Source organism: Rutidosis leptorrhynchoides, chromosome 4 (assembly GCF_046630445.1).
Source record: "Rutidosis leptorrhynchoides isolate AG116_Rl617_1_P2 chromosome 4, CSIRO_AGI_Rlap_v1, whole genome shotgun sequence".
Classification (NCBI taxonomy): domain Eukaryota; kingdom Viridiplantae; phylum Streptophyta; class Magnoliopsida; order Asterales; family Asteraceae; genus Rutidosis; species Rutidosis leptorrhynchoides.
This window is the reverse complement of record NC_092336.1, coordinates 152,266,390-152,291,496: the sequence shown is the minus strand read 5'-3', so window position 1 is coordinate 152,291,496 and position 25,107 is coordinate 152,266,390. Positions and strand designations below refer to the sequence as shown.

The window sequence follows — 25,107 nt, the reverse complement described above, 5'->3', positions numbered from 1 at the left end:
TTTAAATAAAAAAAATCTCAAATTTATAAATTAAATTTCTATATTTATGTTGGTCATTATGGTATAAAATTCGATATTTAACTATTTAAAATTATGAAATAAAAATTAACTCACTGTCCACTCCCGATCCCAGATAAAAATTTTAAAACTAAAAAAAAATAGTTCCTAATTACATATCGAATTGACCTATAAATTATATAACTCATTTTCTAATCACCTGTTTATTTTAAAATCATATAAGTTCGTATTAAACTTGTTTAATATTCATCAAATGGCAATTTGAGTGTTACTGTCGTTTACTAAATAGATTCGAAATAACGAAATATATATTTAATATACTTTATTTATATATAGATATGTTTTATATATTAATTATCATAATATCATATTTTTATTTTATTTTACATAATTACTTTTTAATACAACATATAATATTTCAATTTATACTTTCAATTATTATTTATATATGTATATATATACACACGTATCTGTTTACAATTAATTATTCGTGAATCGTCGAAACCGGTCGAGGTTAATTAAATGAAATAAAACAGTTCAAAAATTTTGAGACGCAATATAACGGACTTTGCTTATCATGTCGAAATCATAAAAAGATTAAGTTTAAATTTGGTCAAAATTTTCGGGTCGTCACAGAATCTGGTAGGGTCATGCTCTATCTTTAATGGGTGAAGTTGTAAATTATCCTCTTTTGTTTCTTAGTTGTAATTGTTTTTAAAAAAACACACAACCTGCCTATTGGGTATACCCATAGTTTGTAACTCACGTGCTCTTAAATTGTGATTATATAGTTTAGTATACAACCCCTTTGATCCAGTTAAGCCGTTCACCGACAATAACACTTGTGATACTCTATTTATTATATTGTTGATTAATATAACATTTTATGATTGAAGTTTGTTTGTTAAATAGTCCCCGTGTAACAAATTCAAGCCTTTACATTTCATCGTTTGATAAAGAGAATATCATGTTTACAACAATTCATAATTTTATGTTGTGTAATCAATATACGTATGAACTAAAATTTATCAAACTATTACTGATGTGTGTTGTGTACAAAAACATATTTTACTAATTCAACCAAAACAGTTGTTTTGACACTTTTTGTATAATATCGTTATTTTATATATAAGTTTAAAAGCCAATAATGTTTGCGGATATATAAGTTTAAAAGCCAATAATGATGTTATATACAGTTAAGTTTAAAAGCCAATAATGTTTAATAGTACGTGTTAAAATGTCTTGACTCTGTTTTTCATTTCTAAAATTTATTGATAAACAGTTCATGTACAAGTTATGGTTAAATCAAGTTTGACTGTTACAGCATTTAAAATGATATGTGGCTGACTTTTGACTCAAACAGTTTGTATTGCATGATATCCAATTAAGGGAATGCTGACAATTTTCCTGTGTGGTGATACTTGATACTTCACAAAATCATCAAATCTTTTTCAATACAAAGTGAGTTAAATGTTTTTATAACGCACGGGCTCAAAACCAAGTCTATCTATCTGCAATGAGATTGCAACCTCCATTTCGAAGAATGCCTCCATTTCAAATTGATTATTTATCAACCTCTCATCTCTCAAATATAAAGGGTTATTTATCCTTTTATTTTTGATTTAGGTTAATTTTGTTCAATTAATTTTGTGCTTTTGTTAAAACGTTGATTTAGGGTTTTGATTGTTTGTATGATTCTATGTGTATAATTCTGTATGTGCTGATAGAATGTCGTTATTTACCTTTTGAGATTCTTCTGATTTATTCTATCTTGCACCTTATCAATATTTTTTCATTAGCATCCAATATCATGTTAAAATTTAAAATTCAAAGCAAATTGAGTACTTTAATTTAGATCATAACTTTGGAATAAAGCTGAATTAGTTAATTTTCAGTTTTGAGATGGCCAAATTCTTAAGTTGAAAATATACACACACTAAACTATATATTTTGAGATCCAACGGAATTGAAGGTCTGATTTATTTTAAGAGAATGATTTCAGTTTTGATTTCGGTTTTGATTTCAATTTTCGATTAAGATCCGACCAAACAACATTTCAGATCGGGTTTGCAATTTTGATATTGGATATTCTTTGAATTTATATTTGTACATCTTTGATTTTGCGTTTATCATATCAAACATGTATTACTCATTACTCATTACATATTCCTCATGAAAAAATTATGAAAAACTAACAAGTTTTCTTGATTAATTGTAGTGTTTTTTTAGCCTGCAATGATTTATATCGATCATTATTTTCTCCGTGCACACATTCAACAAACAAACAAACACACATCGTCATTTAACCATCCACCAACAATGAAGTTATCAGATTATAAGTAGGTGTCATCGATGATATACGGTGTGTTTCCCATTAAACGATTAGTCGTTGCATCCTTTGGACTGGTCACCATCGAAACATTATTTTGTAAGTACTTTCTTCAATTATGTAAAATTCATTATTTTCTATATGTTAATAGTTTATGTTGATGAAAAACATTGTGTGGGTAAACTGATTGAAATGTGTGGGTTTATCCTGGACCAAAAATTAAGAAATTGATAAAGTTAGGTTCTGTAACATGTATTGTGCAATGTGCATAATTGGTGTTTTGTATTATATATAATTTGTATTGTATATTTGTATCTTTTAGTTATATGTGACATGAAAAATTTATTAGTTTATCATTTGGGGTTTCTATTTAAAATGTTTCATTGTCAAGTTCATTTGATCTTTATTTGAATGAATTTGAATGTGGTAAAATACCTACACTTACCTAATAATATTAATCATGGTTTTAAAAAACGGTTGAGGCGTACGTCTCAAGGCGCGCCTCGGTGCGATTTTCATTTTTTGCGTTTTGGAACGGGCGCCTCACAGCTCAGATAAAACGTACGCCTCAAAATTGAAAGGCGGTTCGATTTTGGAAAGAGGCGGTTCGATAGCAGAGGCGTGCGCCTCACAGTGTTTACCAAAAAAATAGCGGCAAAATTGTGTTTAGCAAAAAAAGTAGCGGCAAAATTGATTTGGCGGCAAAATTAGGCCCCCTAAAACTAGGGCGGCAAAATTGATACTAGCTTGTTTCTGATTGTATACAAAATTGCATATTGTTGAAAAATCGTGTGTACTTTTACCAAATCAGATTAACGCAGCGGATAGTTAAAATAATAATCTTTAATTATTTTATGAACAAAATTTATACAAGATTAAATTTTCACTTATTTAATGAAACATGCACACAATTAATCTTTCCCAGTGATCCAGTTACACCATAATAATTGTCATGAATATAAAATAAAAGAGGAGTTAACGATATACCTTTCTTGGAAAAATTGATGAGACGGAGAGAAACTTACGATCAAAAATATGACCGTCTCTTAGGATAGTCCACACTACACTTCAAACAACGTCAATGGATGCTAGTCCAAACCCAAGTAATAATTAATCAACCTTTGATTAATATTATGAACTCAAAATGATATTCTTACTTACTCTCTTTTTAATTCTCTCGTATCTTCTTATGAAGGCAAAAGAAAGGAATATATATTACACTTTAGAAACACCCGTGAACCTTATATCAATCCGTGAATATTTTACTTTTTGAAAGAATCCAATTTAGGATATTGAATTTGATTTACGTAATATCATAAAGTCGTATTTCTCAAATACTTCAGGGGTAGTTTATGAAACTTATAATTAATAATTTCTATCATGTCACTTTCATGTGAATAGTAAATTAATTAATTTCGTTTCATTTACTATTCATATGAATAGTAAATGAATTAATTTCGATTTACTATTTTGTTACTTGAGTAATATATATACATCATATATATATTTATTTGACGTCTCGGTGTATATGTATGTGACCCCGAAGGCTCAAATGAATTTGGCCATATAGTTATATGTTGTACCTTGCACATTAATCCTTCAGACTCCCACTTGTGCATGGCACAACACCAAGTAACTATACAAACAATGGTAAGCGTCTAGCAACACGTCATTGTCCCCAAATTCATGTGAGGGTAGTTTCTCGAAACTGTTTATGGTAAGTGTTAAATGTCATTCGTCCTTTTGTTTCAGATACTTTAGTTAAACTTGAGATATGGATCATCGGTCATTCTCATTTGTTTAACGATTTTATTTCTCGATCTTAGAACTGAATTAGATCACCAAATTAATTAAGTATCATCTTAATTACATCTGGGTGCGGCCACACAAATATCTTATTCATTCATCGAGGAGCTCAAAAAGTATCTAACTCCAAACATTTTAGAGGAACAAATCCTATATTGCATACACGTGTCTATCACGAGCTTTACATTATACCCAATGATGGCCTTTATAACAGCCTTATTCAGGACAGCGTTTAACCATATCAAAGTACAATGCTACACTTATCAAGACGGGCGTGCATCTCAAGTCTAAGGACACAAAGACATAATCACTAAAAGATTCACTACTGACTACGATCCATATAGTGACATCTCATGGTTGGGTCATTCCAGTATTCATCATCAATGAATACATATGAATTTTGGTCTCAACAAGGTAACTATTCATCATCAATGAATATAACCAAAATTTCACATTAATCTTAATTCATGTTATTCCCATAACATGATCGATTATGGAGATTTTGAATAATCAACAATTATTCATGGATTAAACATGCTAATATAGAACACAGTGATATAAATGAAACTGATCATACCAACTATATATCAATTCATTAAGATAAAACTGCTTAATGTTCCAAAAATATCCAAATATTAAATTACAAATTAAAAAGATCAGCAGCATAACGAAGTCCAATACTACTAGCATGATCATCATGCTTGTTGTGTGTCATGGGCTTCGTGAACGGGTCAGCCACATTATCATCTGTATGAACCTTAAGAATACTAATATCATTCCTCTCAACGACTTCTTGAATGTAGTCAAATTTTCGAAGAATGTGTCTGCTACCTTTACGTACACGTGATTCTTTCGCTAGTATAATAGCACTTGAATTATCACAATACATTTCCATAGGGGATTCAATGCTGGGAACTACTCCAAGTTCAGCAATAAACTTCCTAATCCAGACAGCTTCTTGAGCAGCTTCTGATGCAGCAATGTATTCTGCTTCTGTTGTAGACTGTGCAACTGTGCTCTGCTTTGAGCTTCTCCAATCAACTGCCCCGCCATTCATGACAAAGACATACCCTGACTGGGATCGAGAATCATCTCGATCAGTTTGGAAACTAGCATCTGTATAACATCTAATACTCAACTCTTCTTCCAAACCACCGTAAACCAAAAACATATCTTTAGTCCTTCGCAGATACTTAAGAATGCTCTTAACAGCAATCCAATGTTCTTCACCTGGATTCTGTTGATAACGACTCGTCAAACTTAAGGCTAACGAGACATCAGGTCTAGTACATAACATGGCATACATAATGGATCCTATAGCCGAAGCATACGGAACACATTTCATTCGTCTTATCTCATCAGGTGAGATAGGACTTTGAGACTTGCTCAAGGTTATGCCTTTTTGCATGGGCAATGCTCCGCGCTTGGAGTTTTGCATGTTAAATCTTCGTAAGATTTTGTCAATGTATGTACTTTGACTCAAACCAATAAGCCTTTTATATCTATTTCTATAGATCCTGATTCCAAGAATATACTTAGCTTCTCCAAGATCTTTCATGGCAAAACATTTTCCAAGCCAAGATTTGACATCTTGCAAAGTTGGAATGTCATTTCCAATAAGTAGTATGTCATCAACATACAAGATCAAGAAGACAACTTTGCTCCCACTAGCTCTAATGTAAACACAGGGCTCATCTTGGTTTTGAGAAAAACCATATTCTTTGATTTTCTGATCAAACTTAAGATTCCAGCTCCTGGATGCTTGCTTTAACCCATAAATGGATTTTAGAAGCTTGCATACTTTAGTAGGATACTTAGGATTCACAAACCCTTCCGGCTGAACCATATATACGTCCTCGCTTAGGTCGCCATTTAGGAAAGCGGTTTTGACATCCATTTGCCATATTTCATAATCATGAAAAGCAGCTATGGCAATAAGTATCCTAATTGATTTAATGCTTGCAACTGGTGAATAAGTTTCCTCATAATCAATTCCTTGAGTTTGAGTATAACCTTTTGCCACCAATCGAGCCTTAAAAGTGTTTACATTACCGTCCATGTCTGTCTTCTTCTTAAAGACCCATTTACACCCCACTGGTTTACAGTTGGGTGGAAGATCAATCAAGTCCCATACTTGATTATCTTTCATGGACTGCATCTCTGCATTCATAGCATCTCGCCATTTGTCAGATTCTGGATCTGATATGGCCTCACGGTAGCTAGAGGGTTCATCATAATCCCCTAGATGAGGTTCATCTGAATTAATCAGAAGATTCAACTTCTCCGGTCGATGAGGAGTTCTACTAGATCTACGAATTACAGGTGCAACACGTTCTGGCTCATCAACAATGTGTTCAGTTTCAACGCGCGGTTGGCTAGTGCCTTCAGAAGGTATGTTACTTTGTGATTCTTGAATTTCTTCAAGATCTATTTTACTCCCACTGACTTCTTGTAAGAGAAGATCTCTTTCAAAGAATTCAGCAAAACGAGCAGTAAACACTTTGTTTTCAGCTCGGTAGTAAAAGTAGTAACCCATTGTTTCTTTTGGGTATCCCACAAAGTGACATTTGATACCTCTGGGTTCTAACTTGTTTGAAGTGTCACGTTTCACATACGCTTCACAACCCCAGACTTTCAAATAAGACAGCTTAGGACTCTTTCCATGCCATAACTCAAATGGTGTCTTTTCTACCTTCTTGGTTGGAACCATATTGAGTATGCGTGCAGCAGACTCTAATGCATAACCCCAAAAAGACATTGGTAGAGTAGTTAGACTCATCATAGATCGAACCATATCAAGTAAAGTTCGATTCCTCCGTTCAGACACACCATTGTGTTGTGGTGTGTAAGGTGGAGTGAACTGTGAGACAATCCCACGATTCTTCAGGTGGTCCAAAAACTCTTGACTCATATATTCCCCTCCCCGATCAGAGCGAAGGGCTTTAATGGTCTTTCCAAGTTGATTCTCTACCTCATTTTGGAAGATTTTGAATGTATCAAAAACTTCATGTTTATGTTTCAGCAAGTAAACATAACCATATCTACTATAATCATCAGTAAATGTAACGAAGTATGATTCACCATTTCTAGACATAGTTCTAAAAGGGCCACACACATCAGTATGTATTAGTCCTAAAAGATCTTCAGCTCTCTCACCTAAACCGGAGAAAGGAGCCTTTGTCATCTTTCCACATAAACATGACTTGCATACATCAAATGACTCAGAGTCAGTTGATTCCAAAAGCCCATCCGATTGGAGTTTTGAAATGCGTTGTTTATTTATATGACCAAGACGACAATGCCATAGATAGGTCTTGTTCAAGTCTTGCTTGAATCGTTTGGCAGTACAGGTATATACAAAATTATTATTTGAAATCACACCATGCATATCAATTTCAAAAATACCATCACGTGGAATAGCATTAAAATAAAATACATTATTCTTAGAAACTGAAATACCAAAGTGCGTAAATGTAAGTTCAAAACCAACATTTTTCAAAAGAGAAACTGAAATTACATTGCTCGTAATAGTTGGAGCATAATGACATTGCTCCAACAAAACAATAAGACCACTAGGTAGAGTAAGCTCATAGGTTCCAATAGCTTCAACAGCAGCTCGAGCCCCATTGCCCACTCTTAAGTCTAGTGTGTCTTTCTTCAGTCTCTTACTTCTTCTCATTCCCTGCATATTGTTACAGATGTGAGTACCACAACCAGTATCAAAAATCCAGGAATCACTAGAAAAAGTATATAACTGTATATGAAATATACCTGACTTGCTGGTCTGGCCAGCTTTGCCTTTTCTCAACTCAGATAGGTATGAAGGACAGTTCCTCCTCCAGTGGCCAACCTTTCCACAGTGGAAACAGTCGGCGTCTTTAGCTGGGTTTTCTTTCTTGGGGGGTGGTGGAATTTTCTTCTTAGCAATTGACTTGCCTTTTCCTTTTCCCAAAGTTTTCGGCTTATTCTTCTTCACCTTACCATCCCTAATCATTAGGATACCTGGATTGGAAACCTTAGATGGAATATTCTGTTCAGCAGTTTTAAGCATCGAATGCACCTCTGCCAGAGATTTCTCCCAACCTTGCATATTGTAATTCATCACAAATTGGTCATACGATTTTGGTAGTGAATTCAAAACCGTGTTCACAGCCAATGTAACATCCCGCATTTTTCCGTTAAATTATTTTAACGCCCGTCTTTTTTTCTTTTTAAATAATACCCTTCGTATCTAGATTCGTATCCTTTGTTATGTAACATTTTAAATATTCTCGTTGTTGGAAGATAACGTCTCCCGTACTCTCGTGTAATTTAAAATATTCGATCGGTTAAATCCCGCACCCGCTTCTAAACTCGAGGGACTAAAATTGACACGGGGCAAACTAGTTGACTAGGTCAACTAGTCCACCCCAATCACCACCATTCAACCATCTCCCTCTCTCTCTCTTTCTCTCTAGCAAGAACACACACACAAACACCCAATTCAATCATTCATCATCTAAATTCGATCTAGGAGGCTTACAACAAAACAAATTACATATTTGGAATCCTTGCATCTTCCTCTTCGATTTCATACCAACCTCATCTCGTTTGGGTAACTTTCTAAAATCACTAGATTTTTGTGTTCTTGATGTTTTTAACTTATAAAGTTGTTAATTAGTGTCTATGGCTCATTGTGATGTCGTGTATGTAATTTGTATGCTCGATTCGTTATTTTTGGTGTAACTAGTTCAATATGAAATTACTTGCTAAATCCTTGATTTTGGATGAACAAATGTTGTTAGATTGTTAAAGTGCATGTTTTAAAAGTGTTACTAGTATCATTAGCTTCATTTTGATGTATAGGTTGATTAAGGAAACTCCAAAAACATGATTATTGATTTTGAGATGTTTGACTAGGGTTTGATAGTTCTTGACATGAATTTTTGGATGCTTGAATGCCATGGAATGTTAATTATTAGTGTTTAGTTGTAATGTATGTTTCATTACCTTCAAAACGGCATATTATATGTGTGAATTGGTTTCCCGAAACTCAAATTGCATTTGAAGAACTTGAAACCTTAAAAATGAACGTTTAATGATCACTTGATGAGTTTTCGGCTATTATAAATGATGTTTTTGTTTGGTGAAACATGTTTAGTTGTGTTCCTTGTCAAAAGAGCTTTCCAACGGTATAAGATACGTCTTCTAGTTGTTTACGGTTTGAGTTTTGCGTTTGTTTGAAAATTGACCAAGTCTTGAACAAGTGAAACAGGCCTGGGACCAGGCCACGGCCATTGTCGCGGCGCGACAGGCCTGGCCGCGGCGCGGCATAAGCCGTGCCCAGCTTCTGTCTCCAATGTCCGTTTCACGTGAAATGTTTGCCATGTTTTAGACTTCCAATTCGCATGAAACTTGTTTTAATATACTTGTATATGAATATTTAGCATAGAAAAATAGTCCGGGACCCGACCCGAACGTGTTGACTTTTTGTTGACTTTGACCAAGTTTGGCTTTTAGTCAAACTTAACCAAACTTTTATACAATCGTTCTAACATGCTTTTGTACGTGATTCTTGCATGAAACTTGACAACGTGATTCACATGCTATACTATTCAAGTCGTATTGAGCCATAGGACTAATTGAACGCATTTCACCCGACCTTGTGTCGTAACCGGTTAATTGATACAACTTATTTGTTTAGGTCAAGGCTAAGCAACATTCATGCACACGTTTACTTTGTGAAGTACATTTATACTCGTGCAATCAAAGGTGAGATCATAGTCCCACTTTTTCAATCACTTTTATTCTTTACATCGTGGGCTGAGAAACACATACATTTCATACTTATTTACTTTTCATGCTTTTACATTGTGAACAAATACGGATACAAAGATGCATACGAGTTTGAACAAAAGTCCTCAATCCAATTATCATTAGTTCCACTTACAGGGTGTAAGTGTAAGCGTGTAATTATGTTGTGTGGCCATACGGGTTTAACAAACCCTCATTCAGACGGTTCGCTACCGTTAGTGAATGAAATATAATTTCAACAATGTATAGTGTAAGTTCTAACACTAAATTCAAAATTCAGAGGGAAGATTCGGTTAAGCCTTGATAATTGGGTGCTCGTGATACAAATACTATTTTGGAATGTGAATGATTCTGGTTGAGCAATTCTTAAAGAACCTTGTGGTTCAATACAATTTACTTACTAAACCTATGATTTCACCAACGTTTTTCGTTGACAGATTTCTATGTTTTTCTCAGGTCTTGCACGATATGTGATACATGCTTCCGCTCATTATTTTGATACTTGCATTGGATGTCGAGTATACATGCATACATGGAGCGTCTTTTGGATACTTTTAAATTGTGTCGCATAAGTTTCATTTGTACTTAAAACTTTGTATCGTAACTTGTGGTGGAACTATTCTTGTAAAACTTGAACAACCTTTACATTTGAAATGAATGCGACATATCTTTTGGTCAAACGTTGTTTTAAAGACTTATGACCACGTAACGGGACCTAAGTAGACGGCGCCGTCAATGAATGTGGCCAACCGGGTCATTTTAGGAGTGCGTGCCCAAACAAGAAAATCAACCCCAACGCACGCCGTTGAACTTTCAACATCGACACCTAGGATGCCCGAGACGACGATGGACTAGTCACGGGTACGTTTCTTCACAACAAACAGTATATTTCATACATATTCGATTCGTTTACCGCTAGATGTTTATTAACCAAGTCTTTGACTCGTGCTCTTTACATTCCACTTTTTTTTTTTTCCCCTAGATATTACTTAGACGATTTAAGTGACCAACGGAAAATATTGTGTGCCTATAAATTTTATTGGAGGATATACGTTAAGACTTTTGACTTGACACCTATAGAACTAGGGAGCTCGAAACCTATTCGTTAAAAAAAAAAAAAAAAAAAAAAAAAAAAAAAATGTTTCCCCATCATCTTGTATAGATTGTTGTGAAGTGAGTAATTTTCGGTTGGAAACCAATACTCTCTTCCTCGTATCCATTACCTCATGATTATTTGCGTGGATCCCGTGCATTCCAAATCGACCTCCGTCTGGTTATCATCAATTGGGGGTTAAGGGAGACGATGTCTCCTAAGCCATCTTCCGAACTCGCAACGTTAGTTGTAAATCTCTCTTAGTACCGTTTGATTTATTTAGGACTCCATCCGTATTCATGAACCTCCTAAACCACGTATGCAACTTATCTAGACAAATCTGTTATCGTATTTATGGATGACATCTTAACTTATTTAAGTAAAGAAGGAAAACGAACAACATCACCATCTTACGCTCGAACTTTTGAGAAAAGAGCAACTTTATACCAAATTCTCCGAGTGAGAATTTCTGTGGAACGAAGTCCAATTTTCTAGACCATGAAGTTAATGGTCAAGGCATTACAATCAATCTCGAAATCAAGCCACATGTAATCAGGAAACTCTCCCAACACAGACTTGTATTCGTAAAAATCTTAGATCTCACCGGTTGTTACCGAAGATTCATTTCTGACTTTTCTCGTATTACACGACTTTAATCTCTCCGCGATCGAACCTTGAGCGTGATTCTTCACACCAACATTTCTAGTTAAAATCGCATAGCAACAGATGGAACTCAAACATGGAAATATTTCTACATGAACGCCGAAAGGCATACTCTCTCGACTCAAAATTTACGTAACTAAAATTCGTTATTTTGCACGAAGAATTCGAATACTAAACTGTAGATCCGATCAACTTTCTCGTCATCACGTACCACACACATACCTCTGTTATTTCACCGTTACTGTCTGATATTACTGGAATTTAAGATAACACACAATCCAACGATACTTCACTCTTCCTTGACTTAACGCCCTTGTGTTCCTGATAATCGGTCAACTATTGTTCAACCCCGAACTATACAACTACGTGTACTACCTCGTTTCTCTTTCAGACTTCAACTTTTGACAACTAGAGGCACGTTATGGCAACCTCGAGATGTAAGCTCATCCTATTCTAGGTCCTCATTTCACTCCTATCTTTATCGTTCGCATTTCCGTTTAAGGAAACTCCTTGTGACATTTCTCCATGGATAGAGAAACTCCTTATATTACATTAGTATTCGCCACGAGGGTGAATAGTCCTAACGAACATTTTTCGAACCCTAACTGACTTGTTCAAACATATCTTAAGAGATTCTACACCAACACGGTGTATCTTTGTCATTTATCCTGTATCGAAATACTCGTTTCACTTCTAGTTTTACAAGAAACCTTGGGAACTCGCTTAGACACATGTACCGCGTATCTCCCACAACCGACGAACCGAGCAAACGAACGATTTACGTCTTGGAAAGAAATGTCACAAACTCGTATTGTCACCTTTAGTAGATCACTCTTACAACAGTAGTTACCACTCGTGTGTTCACACGCACTTTCCGAAACCCTATATGACCGCTAATGTCATACCCCTGTTCATTTAACCAAAGCATCAACCACTGAAATCTGAACTCCATCAAGAAACAACAATTGAGATCGTTCAAGTCCGAGAAGGGCTCGAGACAACCCATTGTCGCCAGAAGAGTTATACCAAACTTAGAGGAGAACCTCACCAAACCCAGTGTGTAACCGCGTAATATTGGGAAACCGCACCTTGGAAGGGTGTAATCCGTTTTGGGAAATCGAGAAAGACTATATCCGCAATATTTAACCTTCTGAAACCTTGGGGCGTATTGGAACCGCTTCCTACCGTTTAGAACTCCCGACTCAATTAAGTTTCCGTTTACCCTACATTTCGTGTAACAAACTTAGAAACGTGTCCTGCGGAACAGGAGCGTGCAATTCTGCTAGATACATCAACTATCGATGACAACTTCTCTTCATAGGGAAAATCAGTTGAAACCGGGGATCGTAAAACCAAACCCAAATACAACGTAAAACCCTGACTATCCAACTCATGAGAACACTCAAGGACGTACTTCCACTTATTCATTGCATGGACAACGTAAAGTCTCGAGTAAGAGATAACGACTACTACTTCCAACTAAATTTCGGGACGAAATTTCTTTTGAGGTGTGGATAATGTAACATCCCGCATTTTTCCGTTAAATTATTTTAACGCCCGTCTTTTTTTCTTTTTAAATAATACCCTTCGTATCTAGATTCGTATCCTTTGTTATGTAACATTTTAAATATTCTCGTTGTTGGAAGATAACGTCTCCCGTACTCTCGTGTAATTTAAAATATTCGATCGGTTAAATCCCGCACCCGCTTCTAAACTCGAGGGACTAAAATTGACACGGGGCAAACTAGTTGACTAGGTCAACTAGTCCACCCCAATCACCACCATTCAACCATCTCCCTCTCTCTCTCTTTCTCTCTAGCAAGAACACACACACAAACACCCAATTCAATCATTCATCATCTAAATTCGATCTAGGAGGCTTACAACAAAACAAATTACATATTTGGAATCCTTGCATCTTCCTCTTCGATTTCATACCAACCTCATCTCGTTTGGGTAACTTTCTAAAATCACTAGATTTTTGTGTTCTTGATGTTTTTAACTTGTAAAGTTGTTAATTAGTGTCTATGGCTCATTGTGATGTCGTGTATGTAATTTGTATGCTCGATTCGTTATTTTTGGTGTAACTAGTTCAATATGAAATTACTTGCTAAATCCTTGATTTTGGATGAACAAATGTTGTTAGATTGTTAAAGTGCATGTTTTAAAAGTGTTACTAGTATCATTAGCTTCATTTTGATGTATAGGTTGATTAAGGAAACTCCAAAAACATGATTATTGATTTTGAGATGTTTGACTAGGGTTTGATAGTTCTTGACATGAATTTTTGGATGCTTGAATGCCATGGAATGTTAATTATTAGTGTTTAGTTGTAATGTATGTTTCATTACCTTCAAAACGGCATATTATATGTGTGAATTGGTTTCCCGAAACTCAAATTGCATTTGAAGAACTTGAAACCTTAAAAATGAACGTTTAATGATCACTTGATGAGTTTTCGGCTATTATAAATGATGTTTTTGTTTGGTGAAACATGTTTAGTTGTGTTCCTTGTCAAAAGAGCTTTCCAACGGTATAAGATACGTCTTCTAGTTGTTTACGGTTTGAGTTTTGTGTTTGTTTGAAAATTGACCAAGTCTTGAACAAGTGAAACAGGCCTGGGACCAGGCCACGGCCATTGTCGCGGCGCGACAGGCCTGGCCGCGGCGCGGCATAAGCCGTGCCCAGCTTCTGTCTCCAATGTCCGTTTCACGTGAAATGTTTGCCATGTTTTAGACTTCCAATTCGCATGAAACTTGTTTTAATATACTTGTATATGAATATTTAGCATAGAAAAATAGTCCGGGACCCGACCCGAACGTGTTGACTTTTTGTTGACTTTGACCAAGTTTGGCTTTTAGTCAAACTTAACCAAACTTTTATACAATCGTTCTAACATGCTTTTGTACGTGATTCTTGCATGAAACTTGACAACGTGATTCACATGCTATACTATTCAAGTCGTATTGAGCCATAGGACTAATTGAACGCATTTCACCCGACCTTGTGTCGTAACCGGTTAATTGATACAACTTATTTGTTTAGGTCAAGGCTAAGCAACATTCATGCACACGTTTACTTTGTGAAGTACATTTATACTCGTGCAATCAAAGGTGAGATCATAGTCCCACTTTTTCAATCACTTTTATTCTTTACATCGTGGGCTGAGAAACACATACATTTCATACTTATTTACTTTTCATGCTTTTACATTGTGAACAAATACGGATACAAAGATGCATACGAGTTTGAACAAAAGTCCTCAATCCAATTATCATTAGTTCCACTTGCAGGGTGTAAGTGTAAGCGTGTAATTATGTTGTGTGGCCATACGGGTTTAACAAACCCTCATTCAGACGGTTCGCTACCGTTAGTGAATGAAATATAATTTCAACAATGTATAGTGTAAGTTCTAACACTAAATTCAAAATTCAGAGGGAAGATTCGGTTAAGCCTTGATAATTGGGTGCTCGTGATACAAATACTATTTTGGAATGTGAATGATTCTGGTTGAGCAATTCTTAAAGAACCTTGTGGTTCAATACAATTTACTTACTAAACCTATGATTTCACCAACGTTTTTCGTTGACAGATTTCTATGTTTTTCTCAGGTCTTGCACGATATGTGATACATGCTTCCGCTCATTATTTTGATACTTGCATTGGATGTCGAGTATACATGCATACATGGAGCGTCTTTTGGATACTTTTAAATTGTGTCGCATAAGTTTCATTTGTACTTAAAACTTTGTATCGTAACTTGTGGTGGAACTATTCTTGTAAAACTTGAACAACCTTTACATTTGAAATGAATGCGACATATCTTTTGGTCAAACGTTGTTTTAAAGACTTATGACCACGTAACGGGACCTAAGTAGACGGCGCCGTCAATGACGATTTGGTCGGGTCGCTACAGCCAAGTTAGGCGGCAAGGTAGTTCCAAGTTTTTCCAATCGGTCAATGTAGCTTTTCATTTTCAAGACATGAGAGCTCACTGACTGACCTTCCTCCATTTTGCATGTTTGAAGAAGCTTATAAGTTTCATACAACTCTTGACTAGCTTGTTTCTGAAACATATTTTTCAGCTCAGTCATCATATCATATGCAGTACGATCTTCCATTTCCTTTTGGAGGTCAGGAGTCATACTAGCAAGCATGATTAAAGCTATCTTCTCTTGCTCATCGAACAACTTCCGATAAGCAGTTTGTTGAGCAGCAGTAGCTGTCTCAGGAGGAGCATCGGGTAAGGGTTCTTCAATTTTGTTCAACTTCCCTTCATATTTGAGAACGATTCTCAAGTTGCGCTGCCAGTCTAGGAAGTTTGAACCATTGAGTTTCTCATTCTCCAACAAAGAACGGAGATTGTTTTGGTTTACGTTTTGATTGTTTGACATCTACATAAGAACAAGATTCAATTTAGTATTTTCGATATAAAACTTTAATAAATTAACTACCCAAGTTTTATATATTTTAAAAACAATTAATTTACGAAAGCCTAAGATCCACATAGAGGTTCCATAACTACATCTGTTGATCAGCTAGTAGTTATAGAGTCTATTGGTAGGTAGCGGTTACCAATTGCATTACAAGTGCAACTCTTAGATCTTTATGGGACTCAGAAATATGTGTAGTTCAACAAACCACTATTATCTACTAGCATGTTTGTCCCATCCTTGCCTCGAACTCAGGTCTCACCGTGAATACGATTAAGTCGTCCAATTTGAAAACAGTGGAAATTCAGCCTAGTCTCACTCGTAACTGAAAATCCACCTCGTGGCTATAATTCGATTAGGTCTCACCGTAATCAAAAAATAACGAGGAGTGTTTGCAAGCTCATTGGATGGCATGACTTAAATTTGACGGGTATTTTGAAAAAGTTTGTGTTAACGAATAATGCATGCACACAAGATTCGCTACACTATTTGTTAAAAATCATTTTAACCAATTTTATATATGTCGATCGTGTTTATGCGTCTAGTTTGTTATTTTATTTTATATATAAAAGTTACAAATACACATTGTGTATCGTTTTAAAACAATTTTAAAAGATGTCGCCCATATATATTATTTGAGTTTCAAAAAAAAAAAAAACATTTAACTTTAAACTCGTTAGAGTTTAACTTTTTAAAATCATCAATTTTAATCTTGAAACTCGTTACCGGTTTTATTTGATGTTTTCATCAAAAACATTTAGCATATATATTCTAATCAACAATTATATATAAATGCAAAAATAAAACACAACCATGCATCACACACACATAGCCTAGCCCAAAAATCCTATGCTTGATCCCATGAGCCGACATGGGATCAAGAGGTCAAACTAAGGGTAATATCGTAGCTCCCACTTAATTCAAGAATTAAGTGAAAACTTAACAAAACGCCATCGTTGTCAATTTGACCTGTTCGCCATCTTCTAAGCCAAAAGCATGTTGTATTGTATCTTCAATCTTCATCTTGTTACATTTATTTAAATTTGAAATTACAACTAAACTAATACTTTTACAAATTGAAATAAACTTAAATACAATACTATGAAAAAGAAAAATAAATATAATACAACTTTGGCTTCAAAATGGCCTTTCTAATAATACAAATAATCAACATGACATAATATTGCCGTAATCAACAATCACAACAAACATACATAGGTCGGGGCAATATGGCTATGTGTGCAATCACAATTCTAATAACTACATTATTAAAACCTACATATGGCTTGTCCATGGTTACAATGCATGTGTACAACCATGGAATATAACAATCAACAATTATAATAAATATTCAAGCCATAACAATTAAATCTACAATTTAAAATAGTGATATTCTTTCAATCATATTTGTGCGTCATGAGGTTAAGTCTAAATCAACCGTGTTGACTTTAAAAACCAAAAAGGTTTCGACTTTTACCAATTCACCACAAAGCTAAATTTAAAGAAAATCACGCGACAATTAAGATGGTGTAAAAGCGGCTCGGATACCACTGTTGAAAAATCGTGTGTACTTTTACCAAATCAGATTAACGCAGCGGATAGTTAAAATAATAATCTTTAATTATTTTATGAACAAAATTTATACAAGATTAAATTTTCACTTATTTAATGAAACATGCACACAATTAATCTTTCCCAGTGATCCAGTTACACCATAATAATTGTCATGAATATAAAATAAAAGAGGAGTTAACGATATACCTTTCTTGGAGAAATTGATGAGACGGAGAGAAACTTACGATCAAAAATATGACCGTCTCTTAGGATAGTCCACACTACACTTCAAACAACGTCAATGGATGCTAGTCCAAACCCAAGTAATAATTAATCAACCTTTGATTAATATTATGAACTCAAAATGATATTCTTACTTACTCTCTTTTTAATTCTCTCGTATCTTCTTATGAAGGCAAAAGAAAGGAATATATATTACACTTTAGAAACACCCGTGAACCTTATATCAATCCGTGAATATTTTACTTTTTGAAAGAATCCAATTTAGGATATTGAATTTGATTTACGTAATATCATAAAGTCGTATTTCTCAAATACTTCAGGGGTAGTTTATGAAACTTATAATTAATAATTTCTATCATGTCACTTTCATGTGAATAGTAAATTAATTAATTTCGTTTCATTTACTATTCATATGAATAGTAAATGAATTAATTTCGATTTACTATTTTGTTACTTGAGTAATATATATACATCATATATATATTTATTTGACGTCTCGGTGTATATGTATGTGACCCCGAAGGCTCAAATGAATTTGGCCATATAGTTATATGTTGTACCTTGCACATTAATCCTTCACATATAATTTCAAATTACCTTGACCTTCATTAGTGTATTTTCTTGGTAGTCGGCCTTCATGATCGATGCGGGAAGATGCTAGTCTAAATTGTCACTTGCATCCGCCATTCTTAAATCCTCAAAATTCTTTTATTTGTTTTGCAAAATTATTACTAGTATATGTTTGTTTTAAAAATGAAAATGGTTCTCTAACCAGTTATATATAGTATGTTGTAGATGTAGATGATCAAGATATATTGTGGGTTGTTGACACGTGTGGTTAAGAGTTCTAGCAATTTAGAGAAGGTGCTTGACACGTGTTGTCAACTTTGACTACACTATCAATTACTAGTATCATGTCTCAACTTTTATATTTCTATTTAATTTAATTACTGTAATATTTAATTTCAAATTTAATAGGAGTAACTAACAACTACGTGCCAAATAATTATTGATTGTTACTAGCCATCATTTTTCATTAATAGCATGACAAACAAAAGTTTAATTTTGTTAATTTTGATTAATAAGTAAAATAGAATAATATAAACAATCATTTTAAAGTGAGTTAATTACTTGTTAGTGTGTGATAAAAATAAGTAATTAAAACTTGTAATGAACTTATAATTTTCTACGTATTTTTTTTAACTCCGCCTCGAACGAACGCCTCGGTTCGCCTCGAGGCATACGCCTCGCCTCACAAAGGGAAAACGCCTTAAGGCGCGTTTCCGTTTTTTAAAACCTTGATATTAATATTTAGGATTACTTGAAAAACATAGCATGGGATGTACAGATATGTACATGTTATTTGTAGCTAACTCGTAGAATATGTTCTTGGTACAAGGTGAACTGTTTATGCCATAAGGCATGACTAACAACTTTTAAAGACTTTAATTGTCTTGCACTCATATCCATTTTTGATGAACTTTAAACTACTTTGTTTTTGATAAATATGGTTATGGTTATATTAAAGAACGGAACTCTTACATTTATTTTATAAGAACCTCGAATTGCACCTGAAATCATTAATGCTATCGTATGATCAATAAAAGAATGTTTCAATACAACTCGGGAGGTTAAGGTGATTTTTTCAGCCATTCAGATTCATTATATGGTTGGGGTGACAATATGGGCGGGTATGGTTCCCCAGGTAACTGTTTCTAACGTTCATTTACGATCTTCATTTCTATGGACAAATAACTGATAAATTATGATGTTGTTGCCTGTTGTTTTTTTATTGTATCAGGAAATGATACTTTTTTTAAATGATTTTTTGAATGTCGAATCACAGATTGGTAGAAGGATGACTGCACATATGTTCAAATATTCTTAAGCTTAAGTGATTAGTCTAGGAATCGATGATACTACTGAGCCCATTCCAGAAGTCATTACGTCTGCAGTGGCTAAGGTATGGTTTCACTTTATTGTTTTTTTCTTAGCGGTAGATCTTTACTTTAATTGATAGTAGGATTTAAACGCAGACACATTTTAGTAACTCATGTATCTTAGTTGCTTTTAGTTTAGAATGAAAGCTAATTTTAACTCATCTACCAAAATTATCCGCTTTTTCATTAGAATAAGACTTGCCCGTTCATATCTTCTCTCCTTATTTGTCCATATCTTTCATTTTTCTGCTTGACAGAGAGCACTTGGCTTGTCGACCGTTGAGGGTTATAGTAGATATGGAGCTGAAAGCTATGCAGACCTTGGTTCCAAATTCTGACAAGGTAAAAAGGAATTAAGTTGAACTTCTGTTGAAATGATACATGTATATGTACAGGTATATGTTTCAATTATTTTATCTACATAATAAAAGGATGGATACAACAGAGTTCAATGTTGCAATAGAGCACAATTGTCTAGTTTTGTCACCCATTGATTCCAAATATGATAATTACTACTACCGTGGCAACGTCAACCCATTTAATCAATTTTGTCACCCATTTAATTTTGACAACTCTAGGAGTATAAAGAACGTGTTTTATTTTGACAACTCTAGGAGTATAAAGAACGTGAAAAACAGAAGAACGTTACGACAGATAAATCCGATGATTCCATTGTTCATTCTCATGCATCAACAAATAATGGCATAATTACCAATACGCCTCTACAGGTATATTTCGATTTAGTTATTATTGTTATTCTCCATGTTAAAATATTTATAGTTTAATAATTAATAGTTGGAAAATTAAAATTAGGTTGGGAAAGAAGTCTACATAAAGAGCATTGGTGATCCTACCCTAGTTGTCGCAAAAGGTTGGCTTTGTAGTTTAGACCCACTAACAGTGGTTGGAGGAATAGAGATTGGTACAGATTTGGGTGAAGTAAATATTCAGGTCGCAATAAAAAGAGATGAACAATTGATAAGACCATTTGACCTTGTTAATAAAATTGTAGAGGCTACCGGTGTGGTTATTGCGTGGCCATGTTCTTTAATCTCGGTATGCCATTGTTAAATTTTTGAGGTAATTCGTTTTAATGACTTTGGAAGCTTATGCATGTACATTAATTATTTGTCTGTAGGTTGTGCCACTGGATTAAGATCGCATGATTAGCGGGGAGTTATGCTTGATGATGTTGCTGCTCTTTTTTTAAATGTTTGATTACTTTTATGTTGGATTTTTTTTACTGTGTCACTTATTTATCCTTTTTTCAGTTTGCAACAATATTATGTATTTCATTTTTATTTTATTAATGGAAATTATTAATTGCATGTCCATATTGATTAAACAAAGCTTTATATAAATATAATAAATATAAATATATATATATATATATATATATATATATATATATATATATATATATATATATATATATATATATATATATTGGGATCATTGTGATGATAAGCAAATGATAGAATATAGTTTTAGGACCCTTTGTGTACTCATTAGTCACATTAGTTTATCGTTTCCTATTGATATCATGGCCATTACAAGATACCTATATTATGACCCTTACCGGTCGTAATAAAGGGTCCCAAATATGTTTTTAAGGATCATTTTTCTTCTTAATAAAGGGTCCCAATATGTTTTTAAGGACCGGTGTCCATTGTAAAAAAGGGTCCCAATTAGTTTTTAGGACCTTCAATAAAGGGTCCCAAAATGTTTTTAGGACCCTATTTACTAACGTAGATCGTCACCTTATTGAACCTTTTTTGGGGTCCTAATAGGTCATTTTTTTTTGCAACCCTTTTTAGCTTTTGGTACAGCTTATCTAGTAACCAAGTGCCAAACGGTCCTATGAGCGAAACGGTCCCAATATGTCACATAAAGGTCGTTTTTGTTGTAGTGTAGTGAAACTACTTTTTTTTTTTGAAGAAAATGTTTCATATGCCAATGCTATCGCAAATGTAACAAAAAATAACGAGTGGATTTTTGACGGTGGTGCTACACACACCATGACTTTTGAAATATCAGATTTTTGTTCTGAATCAAACCCTCTGGTTGATAAAATTCAAACTGCCAATGGAGGTGTGGCACCGAACGGGGTGGGTTATACTATGTGGACGAAGTAACACAACAAGGTAGCGTGATACTTGCACACGGAACACCTGATAGGGAGGCTTGGTTATGGAATAGAAGGTTAGGTCACCCTTCCGCAAGTAATTTAAATAATCTTTTTTCAAAATTATATCCACCAATCTTCATTTTAACTTGCGAGACTTGTATTTTGGCAAAAAGCCATAAAAGTACCTTTAAACCTAGTAATACAAGAAAAAAATATTCGTTTTTCATTAATTCACTCGGATGTGTGGGGTCCAGCTCCAACTAACAAGGGGGGGGGGGAATCTTCGATATTTCTTACTTTTTATTGATGATTGAACACGAATGACTTATACTTATTTTTTAACAAATAAATCAGAAGTGTTTGACAAATTTTCTATGTTTTATACTATGATTCAAACTCAATTTAAAAGAAACATACAAGTTTTAAGATCATATAATGTAGGAAAATTTGTAAACCCCTCTATGAAACAATTTTGTCCCGAAAAAGGAATTATTCACCAAACTTCGTGTGCTCATTGAAAGGACCCGTTCATATACATTATAAACGATTCACAATAGTTGATTACATTGCGAGGTATTTGACCTCTATATGATACATTTTACAAACATTGCATTCGTTTTTAAAAGACAAACTTTCTTTACATTGAAAATTGACAGGCATGCATACCATTTCATAATATCCACTATCCAACTATAAATTGATTTAATAATAATCTTTGATGAACTCAATGACTCGAATGCAACGTTCTTCGAAATATGCTATGAAAGACTCCAAGTAATATCATTAAAATGAGCAAATGCACAGCGGAAGATTTCTTTAACACCTGAGAATAAACATGCTTTAAAGTTTCAACCAAAAGGTTGGTGAGTTCATTAGTTTATCATAATCATTTATTTTCATCATTTTAATAGACCACAAGAATTTCATTCCCAGTTCTCATAAATATACGTCCCATGCATAGAGACAAAAATAATCATTCATATGGTGAACACCTGGTAACCGACATTAACTAGATACATATAAGAATATCCCCTATCATTCCGGGATCCTCCTTCGGACATGATATAAATTTCGAAGTACTAAAGCATCCGGTACTTTGGATGGGGTTTGTTAGGCCCAATAGATCTATCTTTAGGATTCGCGTCAATTAGGGTGTCTGTTCCCTAATTCTTAGATTACCAGACTTTAATAAAAAGGGGCATATTCGATTTTGATAATTCAACCATAGAATGTAGTTTCAATTACTTGTGTCTATTTCGTCAAACATTTATAAAAGCGCATGTATTCTCAGTCCCAAAAATATAAAGGGTAAAAAGGCAAATGAAACTCACCATACTGTATTTCGTAGTAAAAATACATATAACGTCATTGAACAAGTGCAAGGTTGGCCTCGGATTCACGAACCAAAATTAATTATATATAATTATGTGTTGGTCAATATTTGTCTAACAAATTAGGTCAAGTCATAGTGTACCACAATCCTAATGCTCGAGACTAATATGCAAAAGTCAACAAAAGTAAATTTGACTCAAAATAATTTCCAAAAATCTATACATGATTAATATATAGTTTAAATATCGTCGTTTTATATTTTTAAATATTTTTAAAAGATTTATTAGAGTAATAATATAATTTATTTATTAATAAATAAAATTTTATATTAAATTTATGTAATAAAATATACTTTTATATATATTAAGTAATAAAATTTATAGGGTTCATTTAGTATCATAAAGATAATATGATAGGTATTATTAAAGTAAGTTATTACACGTAGTACAATATGTTTGTATCACATATTTATTTGATAAAATAATATCTATAATGATAGTAAGTAAAAGTTGTATTATTTTGTAATAATAATTATTATTATAAAAAATATATTATTATAAAAATATCAATATTTATAATTACTAAGATGACATTATGATAAAACGATAATTCTAATTATGATAACTTTAATATTTACGATAATTTTTAATATTATCTTTAAAATAATAATTCTATTTAAAATAATAATAATAATAATGATATTTTATAGTAACAATGACATTTCTATTAAAATGATAATTTTTGTTAAAATGATAGTTTTAATACTAACGATACTTTTAATAATAATAGTAATGATAAAAATAATAAGAACGATAATTTTACCTAAATCAATATCTTATAATATTTTAATTTCATCATGATACTCTTACTCATTATTTCCTAATCGTTTCGTTTAATAGCTTTTAATCGTCTTTTATATCGTGTTTATAATAATGATAATAATAGTAATCAAAATAATTAGGTGTTACCAATATTTGTTTTAATTACACTTATATTAATAATGATAGTTACTATACCATTATTAACGATAATACTAATAATTATCTTAATGATAATATAGTAATAATAATAATAATAACAATAACAATAACCATTTTTAAATAATGATATATATATTAATAATGATAATAATAATAATAATACTAATAATAATAATAATAATAATAATAATAATAATAATAATAATAATAATAATAATAATAATAATTGGATAATAATAATAATACTAATTATAACTTTAACGATAATAACGATAGTAATAATAAAAAAAAATAACAATTTTTAATGATAAATCCCTTTTATTGATAAAGATAATAATAATGATAATAATAATATAAAACTAGAACGACGATAAAAAAACGACGATAATAATAATCATTTTTAATAAACATATCGAAAATTCAATTGATTATAACTTCTAATCCGTTCATCGAAACCATTCGATATCTAAAGAAAAAGTTCTTAATTTTTCGCTAGCTTTCCAAGGACATGCATATCTTATACCTTATCTCAACCGCAAGTGTAACTAATTCAATATTCAACCTAACCTGTCTAAGGGCAATATCAAAAATACAAGCATGCATAATCCTAAATACTCGAGCACTAGTCAGGGATACACTATTAGTATGTAAAAGTTAAATTATGAGTACTCACGTATCAATATTGAGATTCAATATTGCAGGAAAGGTACGTAGACGCAACGGAAATGATAAACACTATATTGACCTCACGAGCATACCCATGAACCATACTCAATCACCTCCATAGCTATAACC

General features: G+C 33.3%; 1 protein-coding gene across 2 annotated transcripts; it reads left to right on the top strand.

Moving 5' to 3' along the window:
• Window positions 1–2,374: 2,374 nt before the first annotated feature.
• LOC139840278 (uncharacterized) lies at window positions 2,375–21,203 on the top strand. Of its 2 annotated transcripts, XM_071830539.1 has the most exons (6): window positions 2,375–2,446; window positions 19,779–19,895; window positions 20,130–20,214; window positions 20,487–20,600; window positions 20,686–20,928; window positions 21,011–21,203. In XM_071830539.1, exons 2-6 carry the CDS (start codon window positions 19,846–19,848, stop codon window positions 21,026–21,028), a joined length of 510 nt encoding a protein of 169 aa, XP_071686640.1. In that variant the 5' UTR covers window positions 2,375–2,446; window positions 19,779–19,845; the 3' UTR covers window positions 21,029–21,203. The 2 variants fall into 2 exon arrangements, with proteins under 2 accessions (XP_071686640.1, XP_071686641.1); XM_071830540.1 differs by lacking the exon at window positions 2,375–2,446 and having other exon boundaries at window positions 19,240–19,895.
• The last annotated feature ends 3,904 nt before the right edge of the window (window positions 21,204–25,107 follow it).